Source organism: Pseudophryne corroboree, chromosome 5 (genome assembly GCF_028390025.1).
Source record: "Pseudophryne corroboree isolate aPseCor3 chromosome 5, aPseCor3.hap2, whole genome shotgun sequence".
NCBI classification, from domain to species: Eukaryota; Metazoa; Chordata; class Amphibia; order Anura; family Myobatrachidae; genus Pseudophryne; species Pseudophryne corroboree.
Window position 1 is genome coordinate 212792341 of NC_086448.1, and position 23269 is coordinate 212815609.

General features: G+C 47.9%; 1 protein-coding gene across 19 annotated transcripts in view; it reads left to right on the plus strand.

The window, feature by feature from the left end:
- The window catches only part of CCDC7 (coiled-coil domain containing 7), a 502159-nt gene that overhangs the window by 230302 nt on the left and 248588 nt on the right, over positions 1 to 23269 (plus strand). For all 19 annotated transcript variants that reach the window (XM_063922082.1, XM_063922092.1, XM_063922099.1 and 16 more), the window contains 2 exons: positions 11664 to 11735; positions 17780 to 17851. In XM_063922082.1, coding sequence (XP_063778152.1) covers positions 11664 to 11735; positions 17780 to 17851 — 144 coding nt within the window. The remainder of the gene's footprint in view (positions 1 to 11663; positions 11736 to 17779; positions 17852 to 23269) is intronic.

Genomic DNA, 23269 nt, shown 5'->3' on the forward strand with positions numbered 1-23269 from the left:
GTGCCCAGGAACAAAAGTCCTCCCCGGCTACTCCAAAGCCCACAGCATGACGCTGGGGCTCCCCTGAGGGAGTCCGCACCGGTGGGGGCACGTCTTCGACTTTTCAGCCAGGCCTGGGTCAGCTCAGGCCTGAATCCTTGGGTTTTGGAAATAGTTTCCCAGGGTTACCAACTGGAATTCGAGGAGGTGCCCCCGCGCTGATTTTTCAAATCGGCCCTACCAGCTTCCACATCGGAACGGGATGTAGTCTTAGCTGCAATTCAAATGCTGTGTCTACAGCAAGTAATAATCAGGGTTCCCCTAAACCAGCAGGGAAGAGGTTACTACTCAACCCTATTTGTGGTCCCGAAACCGGACGGTTCGGTCAGACCTATTTTGAATCTGAAATCCCTAAACCTGTACATAAAAAGATTCAAATTCAAAATGGAATCACTCAGAGCGATAATAGCCAATATGGAGGAGGGGGAGTTTATGGTGTCTCTGGACATAAAGGATGCGTACCTTCATGTCCCCATATATTCCCCCCATCAGGAATACCTGAGATTCGCTGTACAAGATTGTCATTACCAATTTCAGACGTTGCCATTTGGGCTTTCCACGGCCCCGAGGATTTTCACCAAGATAATGGCGAAAATGATGGTGGTCCTGCGCAAGCATGGAGTCACAATTATCCCATACTTGGACGATCTCCTAATAAAAGCGAGATCCAGAGAGAAATTGCTAAGCAGTGTGGCGCTCTCTCTGAGAGTGCTCCAGCAACACGGTTGGATTCTTAATCTACCGAAGTCACAGTTGATTCCGACAACTCGACTAACGTTCCTAGGTATGATACTGGATACGGAACAAATGAAGGTCTTTCTCCCACTGGAGAAAGCCCAGGACATCCAGAACATGGACAAAGACCTGCTAAAAACGAAAAGGGTGTCAGTTCACCAATGCACTCAAGTTCTGGGAAAAATGGTGGCGGCCTACGAGGCCATTCCCTTCGGAAGGTTCCATGCAAGGACTTTTCAATGGGACCTTCTGGACAAGTGGTCCGGGTCCCATCGTCACTTACATCGGAAAATAACTCTGTCCCCAGGGGCTAGGGTGTCTCTCCTGTGGTGGTTGCAAAGTACTCACCTGCTGGAGGGTCGCAGGTTCGGAATTCAGGATTGGATCCTGGTTACCACGGACGCGAGCCTCCGAGGATGGGGAGCAGTCACACAAGGAAGAAGTTTTCAGGGACTGTGGTCAGACCAGGAGTCCTGTCTACACATCAATGTGTTGGAACTCAGGGCCATTTACAACGGCCTTCGACAAGCGGAGAGGCTTTTTCGAAACCTACCGGTTCTGATTCAATCAGACAATGTCACAGCAGTGGCTCATGTGAACCGCCAAGGCGGGACAAGAAGCAGAGTCGCGATGGCGGAAGCCACCAGGATTCTTCGCTGGGCGGAAAATCACGTAAGTGCTCTGTCGGCTGTCTTCATTCCGGGAGTGGACAACTGGGAAGCAGACTTCCTCAGCAGACACGATCTCCATCCAGGAGAGTGGGGACTTCATCAAGAAGTCTTTGCAGACGTAACACGTCTTTGGGGAACTCCTCAAATAGACATGATGGCGTCACGCCTCAACAAGAAGCTTCGGAGGTATTGTGCCAGGTCTCGGGACCCTCAGGCAGTAGCAGTAGACGCTCTGGTAACACCGTGGGTGTTCAAATCGGTCTACGTGTTTCCTCCTCTTCCTCTCATCACAAAAGTGTTGAGGATCATAAGACGAAGAAGAGTACAGACGATACTCGTTGTCCCAGACTGGCCTCGAAGGGCCTGGTACTCGGATCTACAAGAGATGCTCACAGGAGATCCCTGGCCTCTTCCTCTGAGGGAAGACCTGTTGCAACAGGGGCCCTGTGTATTTCAAGACTTACAGCGGTTACGTTTGACGGCATGGCGGTTGAACGCCGAATCCTAGCGAAAAAGGGGATTCCGGAAGAGGTCATCCCTACTTTAATAAAGGCTAGGAAGGAGGTGACGGTAAAGCACTATCACCATATCTGGCGAAAGTATGTGTCTTGGTGTGAGACCAATAATGCACCTACGGAAGATTTTTATCTGAGTCGTTTTCTCCACTTCCTACAGACAGGAGTGGATATGGGCCTGAAATTAGGCTCTGTTAAGGTACAGATTTCGTCCCTCTCGATTTTCTTTCAGAAGGAATTGGCTTCTCTTCCAGAAGTCCAGACGTTTGTAAAGGGAGTGCTGCACATCCAGCCCCCTTTTGTGCCTCCAGTGGCACCATGGGATCTGAACGTGGTGTTGCCGTTCCTAAAATCACACTAGTTTGAACCGCTTAACAAGGTTGAGTTGAAATTTCTTACCTGGAAGGTGGTCATGTTGTTGGCCTTAGCATCAGCAAGGCGAATGTCAGAATTGGCGGCTTTGTCACACAAGAGCCCCTACTTGATTTTTCATGTGGATCGAGCTGAATTGAGGACACATCCGCAATTTTTGCCTAAAGTGGTTTCTTCATTCCATATGAATCAACCTATTGTGGTGCCTGTGGCTACAAGTGACCTGGAGGATTCCAGATCCCTGCACGTAGTCAGGGCCTTAAAGATTTATGTAGCCAGGACGGCTAGAATTAGGAAAACAGAGGCTCTGTTTGTCCTGTATGCTGCTAATAAGATTGGCGCACCTGCTTCAAAGCAGACTATTGCTCTCTGGATCTGTAATACGATTCAGCAGGCTCATTCTACAGGTGGATTGCCAATACCAAATTCGGTTAAGGCCCTTTCCACTAGAAAGGTGGGTTCTTCTTGGGCGGCTGCCCGAGGCGTCTCGGCATTACAGCTTTGCCGAGCGGCGACTTGGTCGGGGTCAAACACTTTTTCTAAATTCTACAAGTTTGATACTCTGGCTGATGAGGACCTAGCGTTTGCTCAGTCGGTGCTGCAGAGTCATACGCACTCTCCCGCCCGATTGGATGCTTTGGTATAAACCCCATGGTCCTTACGGAGTCCCCAGCATCCTCTAGGACGTAAGAGAAAATAAGATTTTAAACCTACCGGTAAATCTATTTCTCCTAGTCCGTAGAGGATGCTGGGCGCCCGTCCCAGTGCGGAAACTCTGCAAGACTTGTATATAGTTGTTGCTTACATAAGGGTTCTGTTACAGTTGGAATTGGTCTTGGACCGTTACTGTTATTGTTCATACGGTTAACTGGTTATGTATGATCCAGGTTACATGGTATGATTGGTTTGGGCTGGTATGAATCTTGCCCTTGGATTTCTAAATCCTGCCTTGTATTGTCCATCTCCTCTGGGCACAGTTCTCTAACTGAGGTCTGGAGGAGGGACATAGAGGGAGGAGCCAGTGCACACCCATAGTAAAAGTTCTTTTTAGGTGCCCTATATCCTGCGGAGCCCTTCTATACCCCCATGGTCCTTACGGAGTCCCCAGCATCCTCTACGGACTAGGAGAAATAGATTTACCGGTAGGTTTAAAATCTTATTTTCGCCTAGTACATAGAGGATGCTGGGCGCCCGTCCCTCTGCGGACGGTATCCGGACTCCAGATCGACAGCAAAAAGGTCGACAAACCTTAGGTCGATGCCAGTTGGTCGACAAACCTTAGGTCGACATGGACAAAAGGTCGACATGGACAAAAGGTTGACAGGAACAAGGTTGACATGGAAAAAGGTCGACATGAGTTTTTCACGATTTTTTTCTTTTTTGGAACCTTTTCATACTTAACGATCCACGTGGACTACGATTGGAATGGTAATCTGTGCCGAGCTAAGCGGTAGCGGAGCGAAGGCACCATGCCCGAAGCATGGCGAGCGAAGCGAGGGGACGCGGTGCACTAATTGGGGTTCCCGGTCACTCTACGAAGAAAACGACGCCAAAAAAACAACTCGTGTCGACCTTGTTCCTGTCGACCTTTTGTCCATGTCGACCTTTTGCACATGTCGACCTAAGGTGTGTCGACCAATTGGCGTCGACCTAATGTTTGTCAACCTTTTTGCTGTCGATCCTGAGTCCCAGACCCGTGCGGACATATTTCTGCAAGACTTGTATATAGTTATTGCTTACATAAGGGTTATGTTACAGTGTTGTTCAGTCTCGGGCTGATGCTGTTTTGTTTCATACTGTTAACTGGTTGCGTATATTCCAGGTTATACGGTGTGGATGGTGTGGGCTGGTATGAATGTTGCCCTTAGATTAACAAAAATCCTTTCCTCGTACTGTCCGTCTCCTCTGGGCACAGTTTCTCTAACTGAGGTCTGGAGGAGGGGCATAGAGGGAGGAGCCAGTGCACACCCATCTAAAGTTCTTTATAGTGCCCATGTCTCCTGCGGAGCCCGTCTATACCCCATGGTCCTTTAGGAGTCCCCAGCATCCTCTACGGACTAGGAGAAAAAGATTTACCGGTAGGTTTAAAATCTTATTTTTTAATATTGTCGAACACTAACAGATAGCCAGAAAGCTGGTATTAGCATGGGCAGATTTACAATGGGATGGATGCGACTATGGCCCCAGGCCTACACCTAAAAAGAGGCCCATCATCATGACAGCATGATGATAGCAGAAGTCCATCTGGCAACATGGTCGGTCATAAATCATTCATTATTAAATTACATATCTATTTCCCCTTACAAAATGATGCAGTTTTTTTAATTTCTAACATATTTAGGCATATTTAGACTTCTAGCACATTGGGCTGATAGTGTAGGGCACAGGTTCTCAAACTCGGTCCTCAGGACCCCACACAGTGCATGTTTTGCAGGTCTCCTCACAGAATCACAAGTGAAATAATTAACTCCACCTGTGGACCTTAAAAATGTGTCAGTGAGTAATTAATTCACCTGTGCACCTGCTGGGTTACCTGCAAAACATGCACTGCGTGGGGTCCTGAGGACCGAGTTTGAGAACCTATGCTGTACGGGGTGTACACGTCCACATGGCACTGGCCACACCCACACAGCTCTGGTCACAGCTTCTCCCCTTCTCACAGGAGGCGCATTATCATTTTCTTCCCCAGACCCATATGACCCTTATCCGGCCCTGGGGATTAGTAGTTAATGAAGGTATAATGAAATTAACTTTTGTTTTTCTCTATTTACTTTCTTCATGCTCCTTTTATTAGTTGCAAGTCTCATACCTGTATGAAGGGGACTATGAGAAGAAATCTCATGTACAAAACCTCAAGCAATACTGGTACAGTCAGTGGCGCACGCAGGGGGGGGGGGGGGGTCCGAGTACCTTGAAGCCCCCCCTGATGACCCCAAAAAACATTTTGAGACGGAGACAGCTGTGTCTTCGTCTCAGCAAAAGCCACGACCGGACGCGGAGCTTCAGCAATAGCAGAGAGTTATGAAGCTCTCTGCTTACAGAATGTCCCGGGGTGCCGTGGGAGCTGCTGGCTGCGCATGCTCAGCCACAGCAGCTCCCTCCGTCCTCACACTGCCGCGGCCATCCCTCTGCTCCCAGCCCTGGTGTAATGCATAAAGTAAAATGCTGTATATGTAAGTTTTAAATCTTTGTTTATGTATGTATGTATGTAGGTTTGTGTGTGTTCTTGTGTATGTACAGTATGTATGTGTGTTTACATGTGTGTATGTATATATAAATGTGTTTTTTATATATATTTCTCTAACGTCCTAAGTGGATGCTGGGGACTCCGTAAGGACCATGGGGAATAGCGGCTCCGCAGGAGACTGGGCACAACTAAAGAAAGCTTTAGGACTACCTGGTGTGCACTGGCTCCTCCCACTATGACCCTCCTCCAGACCTCAGTTAGAATCTTGTGCCCGGCTGAGCTGGATGCACACTAGGGGCTCTCCTGAGCTCCTAGAAAGAAAGTATATTTAGGTTTTTTATTTTCAGTGAGATCTGCTGGCAACAGACTCACTGCAGCGAGGGACTAAGGGGAGAAGAAGCGAACCTACCTAACAGGTGGTAGTTTGGGCTTCTTAGGCTACTGGACACCATTAGCTCCAGAGGGATCGACCGCAGGACCCGACCTTGGCGTTCGTTCCCGGAGCCGCGCCGCCGTCCCCCTTACAGAGCCAGAAGAGTGAAGAGGTCCGGAAAATCGGCGGCAGAAGACTTCGGTCTTCACCAAGGTAGCGCACAGCACTGCAGCTGCGCGCCATTGCTCCTCATGTACACCTCACACTCCGGTCACTGATGGGTGCAGGGCGCTGGGGGGGGGGGGCGCCCTGAGGGCAATATAAGACACCTTGGCTGGCAAATCTACATAATATATAGTCCTAGAGGCTATATAGATGTAAAAATACCCCTGCCAGTATTCCAGAAAAAGCGGGAGAAGTCCGCCGAAAAAGGGGCGGGGCTATCTCCCTCAGCACACTGGCGCCATTTTATCTTCACAGTGCAGCTGGAAGATAGCTCCCTGGCTCTCCCCTGCAGTTTTCAGGCTCAAAGGGTTAAAAAGAGAGGGGGGGCACTAAATTTAGGCGCAATATATGTATACAAGCAGCTATTGGGGAAAAATCACTCAGTTATAGTGTTAATCCCTGCATTATATAGCGCTCTGGTGTGTGCTGGCATACTCTCTCTCTGTCTCCCCAAAGGACTTTGTGGGGTCCTGTCCTCAGTCAGAGCATTCCCTGTGTGTGTGTGCGGTGTGTCGGTACGGCTGTGTCGACATGTTGGATGAGGAAGGTTACGTGGAGGCGGAGCAGATGCCGATAAATGGGATGTCGTCCCCTGTGGGGCCGACACCAGAGTGGATGGATAGGTGGAAGGTATTAACCGACAATGTCAACTCCTTACATAAAAGGCTGGATGACGGAACAGCTGTGGGACAGCCGGCTTCTCAGCCCGCGCCTGCCCAGGCGTCTCAAAGGCCATCAGGGGCTCAAAAAAACGCCCGTTACCTCAGATGGCAGACACAGATGTCGACACGGAGTCTGACTCCAGTGTCGACGAGGTTGAGATATATATACACAATCCACTAGAAACATCCGTTGCATGATCTCGGCAATGATGAATGTGTTACGCATTTCTGACATGAACCCAAGTACCACATAAAAGGGGTTTTATTTTTGGGGAGAAAAAGCAGCCTGTGTTTTGTTCCCCCATCAGATGAGTGAATGAAGTGTGTAAAGAAGGGTTCCCCCGATAAGAAACTGGTGATTTCTTATAAGTTACTGATGGCGTACCCTTTCCCGCCAGAGGATAGGTCACGTTGGGAGATATCCCCTAGGGTGGATAAGGCGCTCACACGTTTGTCAAAAAAGGTGGCACTGCCGTCTTAGGATACGGCCACCTTGAAGGAGCCTGCTGATAAAAAGCAGGAGGCTATCCTGAAGTCTGTATATACACACTCAGGTACTATACTGAGACCTAAAATTGCCTCAGCATAAATAGTGCTGCTGCAGCGTGGTCTGATACCCTGTCAGATAATATTAATACCCTAGACAGGGATAATATTTTGCTAACATAGAGCATATTAAAGACGTCGTCTTATATGAAGGATGCACAGAGGGATATTTGCCGGCTGGCATCCAGAATTAATGCAATGTCCATTCTGCCAGGAGGGTATTAGAGACCCGGCAATGGACAGGTGATGCTGCCTTAAAAGGCACATGGAGATTCTGCCTTATAAGGGTGAGGAATTGTTTGGGGATGGTCTCTGGGACCTCGTATCCACAGCAACAGCTGGGAAGGAAAAATTTTTACCTCAGGTTTCCTCACAGCCTAAGAAAGCACCGTATTTTCAGGTACAGTCCTTTCGGCTTCAGAAAAGCAAGCGGGTCAAAGGCGCTTCCTTTCTGCACAGAGACAAGGGAAGAAGGAAAAAGCTGCACCAGACAGCCAATTCCCAAGATCAAAAATCTTCCCCCGCTTCCTCTGAGTCCACCGCATGACGCTGGGGCTCCACAGGTGGAGACAGGTGCGGTGGGGGCGCGTCTCGGGAACTTCAGGGACCAGTGGGCTTGCCCACAGGTGGATCCCTAGGTTCTGCAAGTAGTATCACAGGGATACAAGCTGGAGTTCGAGGCGACTCCCCCTCGCCGTTACCTCACATCAGCCTTGCCTGCTGCTCTCGGAGAAAGGGAGGTAGTACTGGCGGCAATTCACAAGCTGTACTTCCAGCAGGTGAAATCAAGGTAACCCTCCTTCAACAAGGCCGGGGTTACTATTCCAAAATGTTTGTGGTACCGAAACCAGACGGTTCGGTGAGACCCATTCTAAAATTGAAATCCTTGAACACTTATATACGAAGGTTCAAGTTCAAAATGGAATCGCTCAGGGCGATTATTGCAAGCCTGGAGAATTTCATGGTATCACTGGACATCTTACCTGCATGTCCCTATTTACCCTCTTCACCAGGTGTACTTCAAAATTGTGGTACAGGATTGTCATTACCAATTCCAGACGTTGCCGTTGGTCTGTCCCCGGCACCGAGGGTATTTACCAAGGTAATGGCCGAAGTACTTATCCCGTACTTGGACGATCTCCTTATAAAGGCGAGGTCCAGGGAGCAGTTGTTCGTCGGAGTAGCACTATCTCGGGAAGTGCTACAACAGCACGGCTGGATTCTGAATATTCCAAAGTCACAGCTGGTTCCTACGACGCGTCTACTGTTCCTGGGTATGGTTCTGGACACAGAACAGGATAAAAAGGGTTTCTCTCGGAGGAGAAATCCAAGGAGTTGGCGTCTCTAGACAGAGACCTCCTAATACAAATACAGGTGTCGGTGCATCAATGCACGCGAGCCTTGGGAAAGATGGTAGCTTCTTACGAAGAAATTCCATTCGCCAGGTCCCATGCAAGGATCTTCCAGTGGGATCTGTTGGACAAGTGGTCCGGGTCGCATCTTCAGATGCATCGGCGGATAACCCTGTCTCCAAGGGCCAGGGTGTCGCTGTGGTGGTGACTGCAGAGGGCTCATCTTCTAGGGGGCCGCAGATTCGGCATACAGGACTGGGTCCTGGTGACCACGGATGCCAGCCTTCAAGGCTGGGGGGCAGTCACACAGGGAAGAAACTTCCAAGGCCTATGGAAAAGTCAGGAGACTTCCCTACACATAAATGTTCTGGAACTATGGGCCATTTACAATGCCCTAAGTCAGGTTAGACCCCTGCTTCAACACTGGCCGGTGCTGATCCAGTCAGACAACATCACGGCGGTCGCTCATGTAAACCGACAGGGCGGCGCAAGAAGCAGGATGGCGATGGCAGAAGCCACAAGGATTCTCCGATGGGCGGAAAATCATGTGTTAGCACTGTCAGCAGTGTTCATTCCCGGAGTGGACAACTGAGAAGCAGACTTTCTCAGCAGACACGACCTCCACCCGGGAGAGTGGGGACTTCATCCAGAAGTCTTCCAAATGATTGTACACAGTTGGGAAAGGCAACTGGTGGACATGATGGCGTCCCGCCTCAACAAAAAGCTACAAAGATATTGCGCCAGGTCAAGGGACCCTCAGGCGATAGCTGTGGACGCTCTGGTAACACCGTGGGTGTACCAGTCGGTGTATGTGTTCCCTTCTCTGCCTCTCATACCCAGGGTAATGAGAATAATAAGAAGGAGAGGAGTAAGAACTATACTCATTGTTCCGGGTTGGCCAAGAAGGGCTTGGTACCCAGAACTCCAAGAAATGATCTCAGAGGACCCATGGCCTCTGCCGCTCAGACAGGACCTGCTGCAGCAGGGGGCCTGTCTGTTCCAAGACGTACCGCGGCTGCGTTTGACGGCATGGCGGTTGAACGCCGGATCCTGAAGGAAAAGGGCATTCCGGAGGAAGTTATCCCTGCGCTATTTAAAGCTAGGAAAGAAGTGAACGCAAACCCTTATCACCGCATATGGCGGAAAAATGTTGCGTGCTGTGAGGCCAGTAAGGCCCCAAAGGAGGAATTTCAGCTAGGTCGATTTCTGCACTTCCTACAAGTCAGAGGTGACTATGGGCCTAAAATTGGGTTCCATTAATGTCCAGATTTCGGCTCTATCGATTTTCTTCCAAAATAGAACTGGCTTCACTGCCTGAAGTTCAGACTTTTGTTAAGGGAGTGCTGCATAGTCAGCCCCTGTTTGTGCCTCCAGTGGCACCGTGGGATCTCAACGTAGTGTTGGATTTCCTGAAGTCGCATTGAGTTGAGCCACTTAAATCCGTGGAGCTACAATACCTCACGTGGAAAGTGGTCATGCTGTGGGCCTGGGCGTCGGCCAGGCGTGTATCAGAATTGGCGGCTTTGTCATGCAATAGCCCTTATCTGTATTTTATATGGATAAGGCGGAATTGAGGACTCGTTCCCAATTCCTTCCTAAGGTGGTATCAGTTTTTCATGTGAACCAACCTATTGTGGTGCCTGTGGCTACTTGGGACTTGGAGGATTCCAAGTTTCTGGACGTAGTCAGGGCCCTGAAAAGTATATGTTTCCAGGACGGCTGGAGTCAGGAAAACTGACTCGCTATTTATCCTGTATGCACCCAACAAGCTGGGTGCTCCTGCTTCTAAGCAGACTATTGCTCGCTGGATCTGTAGCACGATTCACCTTGCACATTCTGCGGCTGGACTGCCGCACCCTAAATCTATATAAGCCCATTCCACGAGGAAAGGGGCTCTTCTTGGGCGGCTGCCCGAGGGGTCTCGGCTTTACAAATTTGCCGAGCTGTTACTTGGTCGGGTTCAAACACTTTTGCAAGAGTCTACAAGTTTGTTACCCTGGCTGAGGAGGACCTAGAGTTTGCTCATTCGGTGCTGCAGAGTCATCCGCACTCTCCCGCCCGTTTGGGAGCTTTGGTATAATCCCCATGGTCCTTACGGAGTCCCCAGCATCCACTTAGGACGTTAGAGAAAATAAGATTTTAGTCACCGGTAAATCTATTTCTCGTAGTCCGTAGTGGATGCTGGGCGCCCATCCCAAGTGCGGATTGTCTGCAATACTTGTATATAGTTATTGCCTAACTAAAGGGTTATTGTTGAGCCATCTGTTGAGAGGCTCAGTTGTTATCATACTGTTAACTGGGTATTGTATCACGAGTTATACGGTGTGATTGGTGTGGCTGGTATGAGTCTTACCCGGGATTCAAAATCCTTCCTTATTGTGTCAGCTCTTCCGGACACAGTATCCTAACTGAGGTCTGGAGGAGGGTCATAGTGGGAGGAGCCAGTGCACACCAGGTAGTCCTAAAGCTTTCTTTAGTTGTGCCCAGTCTCCTGCGGAGCCGCTATTCCCCATGGTCCTTACGGAGTCCCCAGCATCCACTACGGACTACGAGAAATAGATTTACCGGTGAGTAAAATCTTATTTTATATATATATATATATATATATATATATATGTATTATACATATATATATCTGCAAATGATGAATGGCACTCCTTACTAATACCGCACAACATGCTCCGGTGCCCGTCAGAATCAGATAATATGTACGGAAGCAGGATGGCACTCATAGAAACTGGTAAACCATTGAAAATCGGCACAGGACGCTGTAACTGTATGTCAACGTTTCAGAGTTAGACTCTTATGTATTACACATACATGCACATATACATACACCACGGAAACCCCCCTGGCTAAATCCTGTGTTTGCCGCTGACAGTGTACCCAAGTCATAGACTGTATCCATTTTTTTTTTTTTTTATAAAATGCAAACCAGTAATAAGTTTAACTCACTTGCATTTTATCTATATTTGTTGCATTTAAGGAAGAGAAAGTTGTACAGAAACCAGCTGACCAAATAGAAACATCTGCTGGATTCCGTAAAGGATCAATGGAGGTAATTAATAGCTGCTATATTGCACATTACAAATATTCTAGACACTGACACACAATGCTCGCCTCCAACACAATCAGTCCTATGCAAAGGCTTTGGAAAACTGTGGTATAGTGTGCCCACATATCTATTACTTGTGTACCGTATATTATCAATTTAAGGTTAAACCATTTAGGAAATATATACGTTTGTCTCAGTGATCCAACAGGGTGTTGCTGCCTGTGGTTCTTTAGATAATGGGTTCTGATACAATCCATATGCAGTCTATCTGTAACACTGGTGTCCTTCAACATTATTTCTCTGACGTCCTAGTGGATGCTGGGAACTCCGTAAGGACCATGGGGAATAGCGGGCTCCGAAGGAGGCTGGGCACTCTAGAAAGATTTCAGACTACCTGGTGTGCACTGGCTCCTCCCACTATGACCCTCCTCCAAGCCTCAGTTAGAATTCGTGCCCGGCCGAGGTTGGATGCACACTAGGGGCTCTCCTGAGCTCTTAGAAAGAATAGACTTAGGTTTTTTATTTTCAGTGAGACCTGCTGGCAACAGGCTCACTGCAGCGAGGGACTAAGGGGAGAAGAAGCGAACTCGCCTGCTTGCAGCCGGATTGGGCTTCTTAGGCTACTGGACACCATTAGCTCCAGAGGGATCGACCGCAGGCCCAGTCCTTGGTGTTCGGCCCCGGAGCCGCGCCGCCGTCCCCCTTACAGAGCCAGAAGCAAGAAGATGGTCCGGAAAATCGGCGGCATGAAGACTCTGTCTTCACCAAGGTAGCGCACAGCACTGCAGCTGTGCGCCATTGCTCCTCTCACACTTCACACTCCGGTCACTGAGGGTGCAGGGCGCTGGGGGGGGGGCGCCCTGAGGCAGCAATAATAACACCTTGGCTGGCTAAAATACCTCAATATATAGCCCCAGAGGCTATATATGAGGTAAATACCCCTGCCAGAATTCCATAAAAAGCGGGAGAATAGGCCGCGAAAAAGGGGCGGAGCCTATCTCCTCAGCACACTGGCGCCATTTTTCCCTCACAGCTCGGCTGGAAGGAAGCTCCCTGGCTCTTCCCTGCAATATACAGTAACAGTAAGAGGGAAAAGAGAGGGGGGGCATTAAATTTGGCAGTATATATACATATATTATATGAAAAGCAGCTATTAGGGACATAACTCAGTTAGTCCCTGTATTTATATAGCGCTCTGGTGTGTGCTGGCATACTCTCACTCTGTCCCCCCAAAGGGCTTTTTGTGGGTCCTGTCCTCTGTTGAGCATTCCCTGTGTGTGTGGGGTGTGTCGGTACGGCTGTGTCGACATGTTTGATGAGGATAATGAGGTGGAGGCGGAGCAGATGCATTTTGAAGGGACGTCACCCCCTGCGGGGCAGACACCCGAGTGGATGAACTTATGGAAAGAAATGAGTGCACGTATAGATTCTTTACATAAGAAATTTGACGACATGCCAAATGTGGGACAGCCGGGATCTCAGCTCGTGCCTGTCCAGGTGCCTCAGGGGTCGTCAGGGGCTCTAAAACGTCCGCTACCTCAGTTTGCAGACCCGGATGTCGACACGGATACTGATAACAGTGTCGACGACGATGAGTCAAACCTAATGCCTGTCAGGGCCATTCACTGCATGATTGAGGCAATGAAAGAGGTGTTAAACATTTCTGATTTACATCCAGGTACCACAAAAAAGGGTATTATGTTTGGGGAGGAAAAACTACCCGTAGTTTTTCCCCCATTAGATGAACTAAAGGAAGTGTGTGAAGAAGCGTGGCTTTTCCCTGATAAAAAATGTGTAATTCCTAAGAAGGTACTAATGGCGTTCCCTTTCCCGCCAGAGGATAGGTCACGTTGGGAAACACCACCTAGGGTGGATAAAGCGCTCACACGTTTGTCAAAAAAGGTGGCACTACCCTCTCAGGATACGGCCGCCCTTAAGGAGCCTGCTGATAGAAAGCAGGAGGCAATCCTGAAGTCTGTATACACACACTCAGGCTTATACTTAGACCAGCTATTGCGTCAGCTTGGATGTGCAGTGCTGCCGCTGCATGGTCAGAAAAACTGTCAGAAAACATTGACACACTAGACAGAGACACTACTCTGCTAACGATTGACCATATAAAAGATTCAGTCTTATATATGAGAGATGCACAGAGGGAAATTTGCCGGCTGGCATCTAAAGTAAGTGCATTGTCTATCTCTGCTAGGAGATGCTTATGGACTCGTCAGTGGACGGGAGATGCAGATTCCAAGAGGCACATGGAAGTTTTGCCTTATAAAGGGGAGGAATTATTTGGGGATGGTCTCTCCGACCTAGTTTCCACAGCAACGTCTGGGAAGTCAGCATTTTTACCCCATGTTCCCTCACAGCCTAAGAAGGCGCCATTTTATCAGGTTCAGTCCTTTCGGACCCAGAAAAGCAAGCGTGGAAAAGGAGGGTCTTTTCTGTCTAGAGGCAGAGGTAGGGGAAAAAGGCTGCAACAGACAGCAGGTTCCCAGGAACAAAAGTCCTCCCCCGCTTCCTCTTCCAAGTCCGCCGCATGACGGTGGGGCTCCACAGGTGGAGCCAGGTACGGTGGGGGCCCGCCTCAGAAATTTCAGCGATCAGTGGGCTCGCTCACAGGTGGATCCCTGGATCCTTCAAGTAGTATCTCAGGGATACATGCTGGAATTCGAGGCGGCTCCACCCCACCGGTTCCTAAAATCTGCCTTGCCGATTGCTCCCTCAGACAGGGAGGCGGTGCTAGCGGCAATTCACAAGCTGTATTCCCAGCAGGTGATAATCAAGGTACCCCTACTTCAACAAGGCCGGGGTTACTATTCCACACTATTTGTGGTACCGAAGCCGGACGGTTCGGTGAGACCCATTTTAAATTTGAAGTCCTTGAACATGTACATAAAAAAATTCAAGTTCAAGATGGAATCGCTCAGGGCGGTTATTGCAAGCCTGGACGAGGGGGATTACATGGTTTCCCTGGACATCAAGGATGCTTACCTGCATGTCCCCATTTACCATCCTCACCAGGAGTACCTCAGATTTGTGGTACAGGATTGCCATTACCAATTCCAGACGCTGCCGTTTGGACTCTCCACGGCACCAAGGGTATTTACCAAGGTTATGGCGGAAATGATGATACTCCTTCGAAGAAAGGGAGTTTTAATTATCCCGTACTTGGACGATCTCCTAATAAAGGCACGGTCCAAAGAACAGTTGTTGGTGGGAGTAGCACTATCTCAGGAAGTGCTGAACCAGCACGGCTGGATTCTGAATATCCCAAAGTCACAGCTGGTCCCGACGACACGTCTACTGTTCCTGGGGATGATTCTGGACACAGTCCAGAAAAAAGTGTTTCTCCCGGAGGAGAAAGCCAGGGAGTTGTCTTCTCTAGTCAGAGACCTCCTGAAACCAAAACAGGTATCGGTGCATCACTGCACGCGGGTCCTGGGAAAGATGGTAGCTTCTTACGAAGCAATTCCATTCGGCAGGTTCCATGCCAGAATCTTTCAGTGGGACCTGTTGGACAAGTGGTCCGGATCGCATCTTCAGATGCATCGCTTGATAACCCTGTCTGCAAGAACCAGGGTGTCTCTTCTGTGGTGGCTGCAGAGTGCTCATCTTCTGGGGGGTCGCAGATTCGGCATTCAGGACTGGGTCCTGGTGACCACGGATGCCAGCCTGCGAGGCTGGGGGGCAGTCACAAAGGGAAGAAACTTCCAAGGACTATGGACAAGTCAGGAGACTTCCCTTCACATAAATATTCTGGAACTAAGGGCCATCTACAATGCCCTAAGTCAAGCAAAATCCCTGCTCCTACACCAGCCGGTGCTGATCTAGTCAGACAACATCACGGCAGTCGCCCATGTGAATCGACAGGGCGGCACAAGAAGCAGGATGGCAATGACAGAAGCCACAAGAATTCTCCGATGGGCGGAAAATCATGTACTAGCACTGTCAGCAGTGTTCATTCCGGGAGTGGACAACTGGGAAGCAGACTTCCTCAGCAGACACGACCTCCACCCGGGAGAGTGGGGACTTCATCCAGAAGTCTTCCAAATGATTGTACATCAGTGGGGTCGTCCACAGGTGGACATGATGGCGTCCCGCCTAAACAAAAAACTAGAGAGGTATTGCGCCAGGTCAAGAGACCCTCAAGCGATAGCTGTGGACGCTCTGGTGACACCGTGGGTGTACCAGTCAGTTTATGTGTTCCCTCCGCTGCCTCTCATACCAAAGGTATTGAGAATAATAAGAAAGCGAGGAGTAAACACAATTCTCGTGGTTCCGGATTGGCCAAGAAGAACATGGTACCCGGAACTTCAAGAGATGATCTCAGAGGACCCGTGGCCTCTGCCGCTAAGACAAGACCTGCTACAGCAGGGGCCCTGTCTGTTCCAAGACTTACCGCGGCTGCGTTTGACGGCATGGCGGTTGAACGCCGGATCCTGAAAGAAAAGGGCATTCCGGAGGAAGTCATTCCTACGCTTATTAAAGCCAGGAAAGAGGTTACAGCAAATCATTATCACCGCATATGGCGGAAATATGTTGCATGGTGTGAGGCCGAAAAGGCCCCAACTGAGGAATTTCAACTAGGTCGATTTCTGCATTTCCTGAAAGCAGGAGTGAATATGGGCCTAAAACTGGGTTCCATTAAGGTACAGATCTCGGTTCTATCGATTTTCTTTCAGAAAGAACTAGCTTCAGTACCTGAAGTTCAGACATTTGTAAAGGGAGTGCTGCATATTCAGCCCCCATATGTGCCTCCTGTGGCACCTTGGGATCTCAACGTGGTGTTGAGTTTCTTAAAATCACATTGGTTTGAACCACTAAAAACCGTGGATCTGAAATATCTCACGTGGAAGGTGGTCATGTTATTGGCCTTGGCTTCTGCCAGGCGAGTATCAGAATTGGCGGCTTTGTCTTGTAAAAGCCCTTATCTGATTTTCCATATGGATAGGGCAGAATTGAGGACTCGTCCCCAGTTTCTCCCTAAGGTGGTGTCAGCGTTTCATTTGAACCAGCCTATTGTGGTGCCTGCGGCCACTAGGGACTTGGAGGACTCCAAGTTGTTAGACGTGGTCAGGGCCCTGAAAATATATGTTTCCAGGACGGCTGGAGTCAGAAAATCTGACTCGCTGTTTATCCTATATGCACCCAACAAGCTGGGTGCTCCTGCTTCTAAGCAGACTATTGCTCGTTGGATTTGTAGTACAATTCAACTTGCACATTCTGTGGCAGGCCTGCCACAGCCAAAATCTGTCAATGCCCATTCCACAAGGAAGGTGGGCTCATCTTGGGCAGCTGCCCGAGGGGTCTCGGCTTTACAACTTTGCCGAGCTGCTACTTGGTCAGGGGCAAACACGTTTGCAAAATTCTATAAATTTGATACCCTGGCTGAGGAGGACCTGGAGTTCTCTCATTCGGTGTTGCAGAGTCATCCGCACTCTCCCGCCCGTTTGGGAGCTTTGGTATAATCCCCATGGTCCTTACGGAGTTCCCAGCATCCACTAGGACATCAGAGAAAATAAGAATTTACTCACCGGTAATTCTATTTCTCGTAGTCCGTAGTGGATGCTGGGCGCCCATCCCAAGTGCGGTTTATCTGCAATACTTGTACATAGTTATTGTTAACTAAATCGGGTTATTGTTGAGCCATCTGTTGAGAGGCTCAGTTGTTTCATACTGTTAACTGGGTTTCATATCACGAGTTGTACGGTGTGATTGGTGTGGCTGGTATGAGTCTTACCCGGGATTCAAAATCCTTCCTTATTGTGTACGCTCGTCCGGGCACAGTATCCTAACTGAGGCTTGGAGGAGGGTCATAGTGGGAGGAGCCAGTGCACACCAGGTAGTCTGAAATCTTTCTAGAGTGCCCAGCCTCCTTCGGTGCCCGCTATTCCCCATGGTCCTTACGGAGTTCCCAGCATCCACTACGGACTACGAGAAATAGAATTACCGGTGAGTAAATTCTTATTTTTAATGCTGCATTCATTTTAGACTATCCTTGTTTTATTGTGATGTTAACTGTAAATGTTCTGATTTATTGATAGATGTCAAAAGCAGATGAGGCTGATAAACAGCACAAGTTGCCTACTGTGCAAGATGGACAACTATTAACAGAGGTACCCACAAATAGTGTACATTTGTTCCACATTGCATCATAAAGGCAATAAATGTAATTTAGAATCAGTCTAGCTAGGGCAGTCCATTTCATTTATAATCATATTAATGTCAGGGTTTAAAAGAGGTAATTATAATCCAGTACTATGTTCATCTTACTGGAATTGTTACTTCTTACTCAGGAAAGATAGACCAATTAACAAGAACTTAATTCACTTTATCTAACAAAAAGTAGAGATGAGCGGGTTCGGTTTCTCGGAAACCGAACCCCCCCGAACTTCACCCTTTTTACACGGGTCCGAGGCAGGTTCGAACCTTCCCGCCTTGCTCGGCTAACCCGAGCGCGCCCGAACGTCATCATCCCGCTGTCGGATTCTCGCGAGATTCGGATTCTATATAAGCAGCCGCGCGTCGCCGCCATTTTCACTCGTGCATTGGAGATGATAGGGAGAGGACGTGGCTGGCGTCCTCTCCGTTTATTGTTGAACTTGATTGCTTTATTGCTTAATTGTGGGGAGGACTGGGGAGCAGCTGTTAGGAGGAGTACAGTGCAGAGTTTTGCTGATAAGTGACCACCAGTTTTTATCCGTTCTCTGCCTGAAAAAAATGCTCCATACCATATCTGTGCTCAGTGTGCTGCATAATATATCTGTGCTCACACTGCTTAATTGTGGGGACTGGGGAGCAGCTTTATTATATAGCAGGAGTACAGTGCAGAGTTTTGCTGACAGTGACCACCAGTATACGTTGTCTGCCTGAAAAACACTCCATATCTGTGCTCAGTGTGCTGCTTTATTGTGGGGACTGGGGACCACCAGTATAATTAATATTATATAGGAGGAGTACAGTGCAGAGTTTTGCTGACACAGTGACCACCAGTATACTATATATAGCAGTACGGTAGGCCACTGCTGTACCTACCTCTGTGTCGTCATTCATTAAGTATACTATCCATCTACATTCTATACCTGTGGTGCATTTTAGTTTTGCAGTTTGCTGACACAGTGACCACCAGTATACTATATATAGCAGTACGGTAGGCCACTGCTGTACCTACCTCTGTGTCGTCATCCATTAAGTATACTATCCATCTACATTCTATACCTGTGGTGCATTTTAGTTTTGCAGTTTGCTGACACAGTGACCACCAGTATACTATATATAGCAGTACGATACGGAAGGCCACTGCTGTGCCTACCTCTGTGTCGTCATTAAGTATACTATCCATCTACATTCTATACCTGTGGTGCATTTTAGTTTTGCAGTTTGCGGACACAGTGACCACCAGTATACTATATATAGCAGTACGGTAGGCCACTGCTGTACCTACCTCTGTGTCGTCATTCATTAAGTATACTATCCATCTACATTCTATACCTGTGGTGCATTTTAGTTTTGCAGTTTGCTGACACAGTGACCACCAGTATACTATATATAGCAGTACGGTAGGCCACTGCTGTACCTACCTCTGTGTCGTCATTCATTAAGTATACTATCCATCTACATTCTATACCTGTGGTGCATTTTAGTTTTGCAGTTTGCTGACACAGTGACCACCAGTATACTATATATAGCAGTACGGTAGGCCACTGCTGTACCTACCTCTGTGTCGTCATTCATTAAGTATACTATCCATCTACATTCTATACCTGTGGTGCATTTTAGTTTTGCAGTTTGCTGACACAGTGACCACCAGTATACTATATATAGCAGTACGGTAGGCCACTGCTGTACCTACCTCTGTGTCGTCATTCATTAAGTATACTATCCATCTACATTCTATACCTGTGGTGCATTTTAGTTATGCAGTTTGCTGACACAGTGACCACCAGTATACTATATATAGCAGTACGGTAGGCCACTGCTGTACCTACCTCTGTGTCATCATTCATTAAGTATACTATCCATCTACATTCTATACCTGTGGTGCATTTTAGTTTTGCAGTTTGCTGACACAGTGACCACCAGTATACTATTTATAGCAGTACGGTAGGCCACTGCTGTACCTACCTCTGTGTCGTCATTCATTAAGTATACTATCCATCTACAATCTATACCTGTGGTGCGCCTCTTTTTTTCTTTGCATCATGTGCTGTTTGGGGACAATTTTTGTTGAAGTGCCATCCTGTCTTGATTGACACTGCAGTGCCACTCCTAGATGGGCCAGGTGTTTGTGTCGGCCACTTGTGTCGCTTAGCTTAGTCACACAGCGACTTTGGTGCGCTTCTTTTTTTCTTTGCATCATGTGCTGTTTGGGGACAATTGTTTTGAAGTGCCATCCTGTCTTGATTGACACTGCAGTGCCACTCCTAGATGGGCCAGGTGTTTGTGTCGGCTACTTGTGTCGCTTAGCTTAGCCATCCAGCGACCTCGGTGCAAATTGTAGGACTAAAAATAATATTGTGAGGTGTTCAGAATAGACTGGAAATGAGTGGAAATTATGGTAATTGATCAAAATCACCACCAAATTCTATGATTTAAGCTGTTTTTTAGGGTTTTTTGAAAAAAACACCCGAATCCAAAACACACCCGAATCCGACAAAAAAATTTCGGTGAGGTTTTGCCAAAACGCGTCCGAATCCAAAACACGGCCGCGGAACCGAATCCAAAACCAAAACACAAAACCCGAAAAATGTCCGGTGCACATCACAAACAAAAAGTGCTAATTAACTTCACACAGTTGTTTATAATGGTGGGCAATAAAGATTCTAAATAATTTTAGGTCAACAGTCAAAAGGTCGACATGAAAAAGGTTTACACATATATGTTACATTCACTATCCATGTCACAAACTATTACCTTTAGTAACGCAAACTGACCCTGAAGCATGGCGAGTAAATAAATGCATTTCACAAATGTGGGTGAAATAAGTTTAAAACCACAAAATAGCACTCCCATTTTTATGGCAACTTTTTTTTTCATGTTGACCTTTTGACCCTGTTGACCTAATGACTGTCTACCTAATCACTGAAATCCAAATTTAGTTTTAGACAATTAGTAATATTTTGCTCTAAGAAACTCGATCCTTTGAGGATTGGTAGATGATGTCCAATAGTGTTTAAAAACTATTCCCTCTGAGGCAGGGCCATCTTTTTGCATCGGCTCAATGGGCAGTGCCCAAGGGCCCAAGGAGTATAAGGGCAGTAGGCTAATAGCTGAGGGTCCCCTTTTTCCAGGGGCACCAGATTTTTTAAATTGGCCCTGGGGAACCAGAGATATCCGACTTCAAAGCAGTGGTCCCCATCAGAACCTCTTAATTGCTCTTCCCAGCCAGATATCTTGGGTTCTGTCTGACTTGGAGTTTACTTCAAAAGCTGGGACTCTCCCCTTTCAGTGAACACTGGCAACTTGTCTCTACTATGTCCAGAACCAGAGATATCAGCCTTCCAGCAGCTGGTCCCTGCTCCAGCTCCACACGTCTGGTATGCAGATTAACATTTTCGTTGGTGGATTGCTCTGGCTCCTGAACTCTGATCTCCAAGTCCCCAGTACCTCCTGAAAGGTGGGATTCTCTAGATTTATATCCCAAAGCTAAGAAATCTTTTTCCAGGAACTTGAGGTATCTGCAGTCAAGAAACCTGCTCTCTCACTGATAAATGATGACTATTAAGGCCACTCCACTATCCATCCTTCCCCTGCATATTAAACACCTACCACCATGGAAGTCATATACCGGGGCCCCTTCATTCAGCCCAGTACCTCCTTCTACAGTTTAGTGTTTTCCCTTCTCCCACCATCTGCCCAGGGGCCTACACTGCTGTTGAGACGGCCCTGTCTGTGACATCACAATGCATTCAGCTACAGGCAGCAAGACAGTACCTCTGTGACATCACAATGCATTCAGCTGCAGGCAGCAAGACAGTACCTCTGTGACATCACAATGCATTCAGCTGCAGGCAGCAAGACAGTACCTCTGTGACATCACAATGCATTCAGCTGCAGGTAGCTAGTCAGTACCTCTGTGACATCATAATGCATTCAGCTGCAGTTAGCTAGATAGTACCTCTGTGACATCTACAGTACCTCTGTTACATCACAATTAATTCAGCTGCAGACAACTAGCAGTACCTCTGTGACATCACAATGCCTACAGCTACAGGTAGCTAGATAATACCTCTGTGACATCACAATGCATTCAGCTGCAGGCAGCTAGAAATTACCTCTGTTACATCACAATTCATTCAGCTGCAGACAGAACCTATTTGACATAAGAATGCATTCAGCTGCAGGCAGCTAGACAGTACTTCTGTTACATCACCATTATTTCAGCTGCAGGCAGCTAGACAGTACCTCTGTTACATCATAGTGCATTCAGCTGCACACAGCTAATCAGTACCTCTGTGACATCACAATGCATTAAGCTGCAGACAGCTAATCAGTACCTCTATGACATTTCAATTCATTCAGCTGTGGGCAGCTAGACAATAACTCTGTTACATTAACATTAACACTGTGACACAATTCATTCTGCTGCAGGTAGCTAGACAGTACCTCTGTGACCAGTGACATGCGATAAGGTGAGGCAGAGCCTTTCCTGTCTTACTATCGTATACTAGAGATGAGCGGGTTCGGTTCCTCGGAATCCGAACCCGCCCGAACTTCAGGTTTTTTTACACGGGGCCGAGCGACTCGGATCTTCCCGCCTTGCTCGGTTAACCCGAGCGCGCCCGAACGTCATCATCCCGCTGTCGGATTCTCGCGAGGCTCGGATTCTATCGCGAGACTCGGATTCTATATAAGGAGCCGCGCGTCGCCGCCATTTTCACACGTGCATTGAGATTGATAGGGAGAGGACGTGGCTGGCGTCCTCTCCGTTTAGACTAGAGTACTAGAGAGAGACACAAATTTTGGGGAGCATATTATTAGGAGGAGTACTACTTGCTGCTGATAGTGTGACCAGTGACCGACCACCAGTTTAATTAATCCGTTCTCTGCCTGAAAAAAAACGATACACAGTGTGACACAGTCACATACCATATCTGTGCTCAGCCCAGTGTGCTGCATCATATGTAATACTGTATATCATTATCTGACTGTGCTGAGTGCTCACTGCTCACACAGCTTAATTGTGGGGGAGACTGGGGAGCAGTTATAGCAGGAGTACATATTTTTTTTAAGTTCAGTGCACACTTTTGCTGCCAGAGTGCCACTGCCAGTGTGACTGACCAGTGACCACTGACCACCAGTATTGTGATTGTCTGCTGACCACCAGTATATTGTGATTGTCTGCCTGAAAAAGTTAAACACTCGTCGTGTGGTGTTTTTATAAACGCATTCTGCAGACAGTGTCCAGCAGGTCCGTCATTAATATATACCTGTCCGGCTGCAGTACTAGTGTGATATATATATATATTTTAATTTTATCTCATTATCATCCAGTCTATATTAGCAGCAGACACAGTACGGTAGTCCACGGCTGT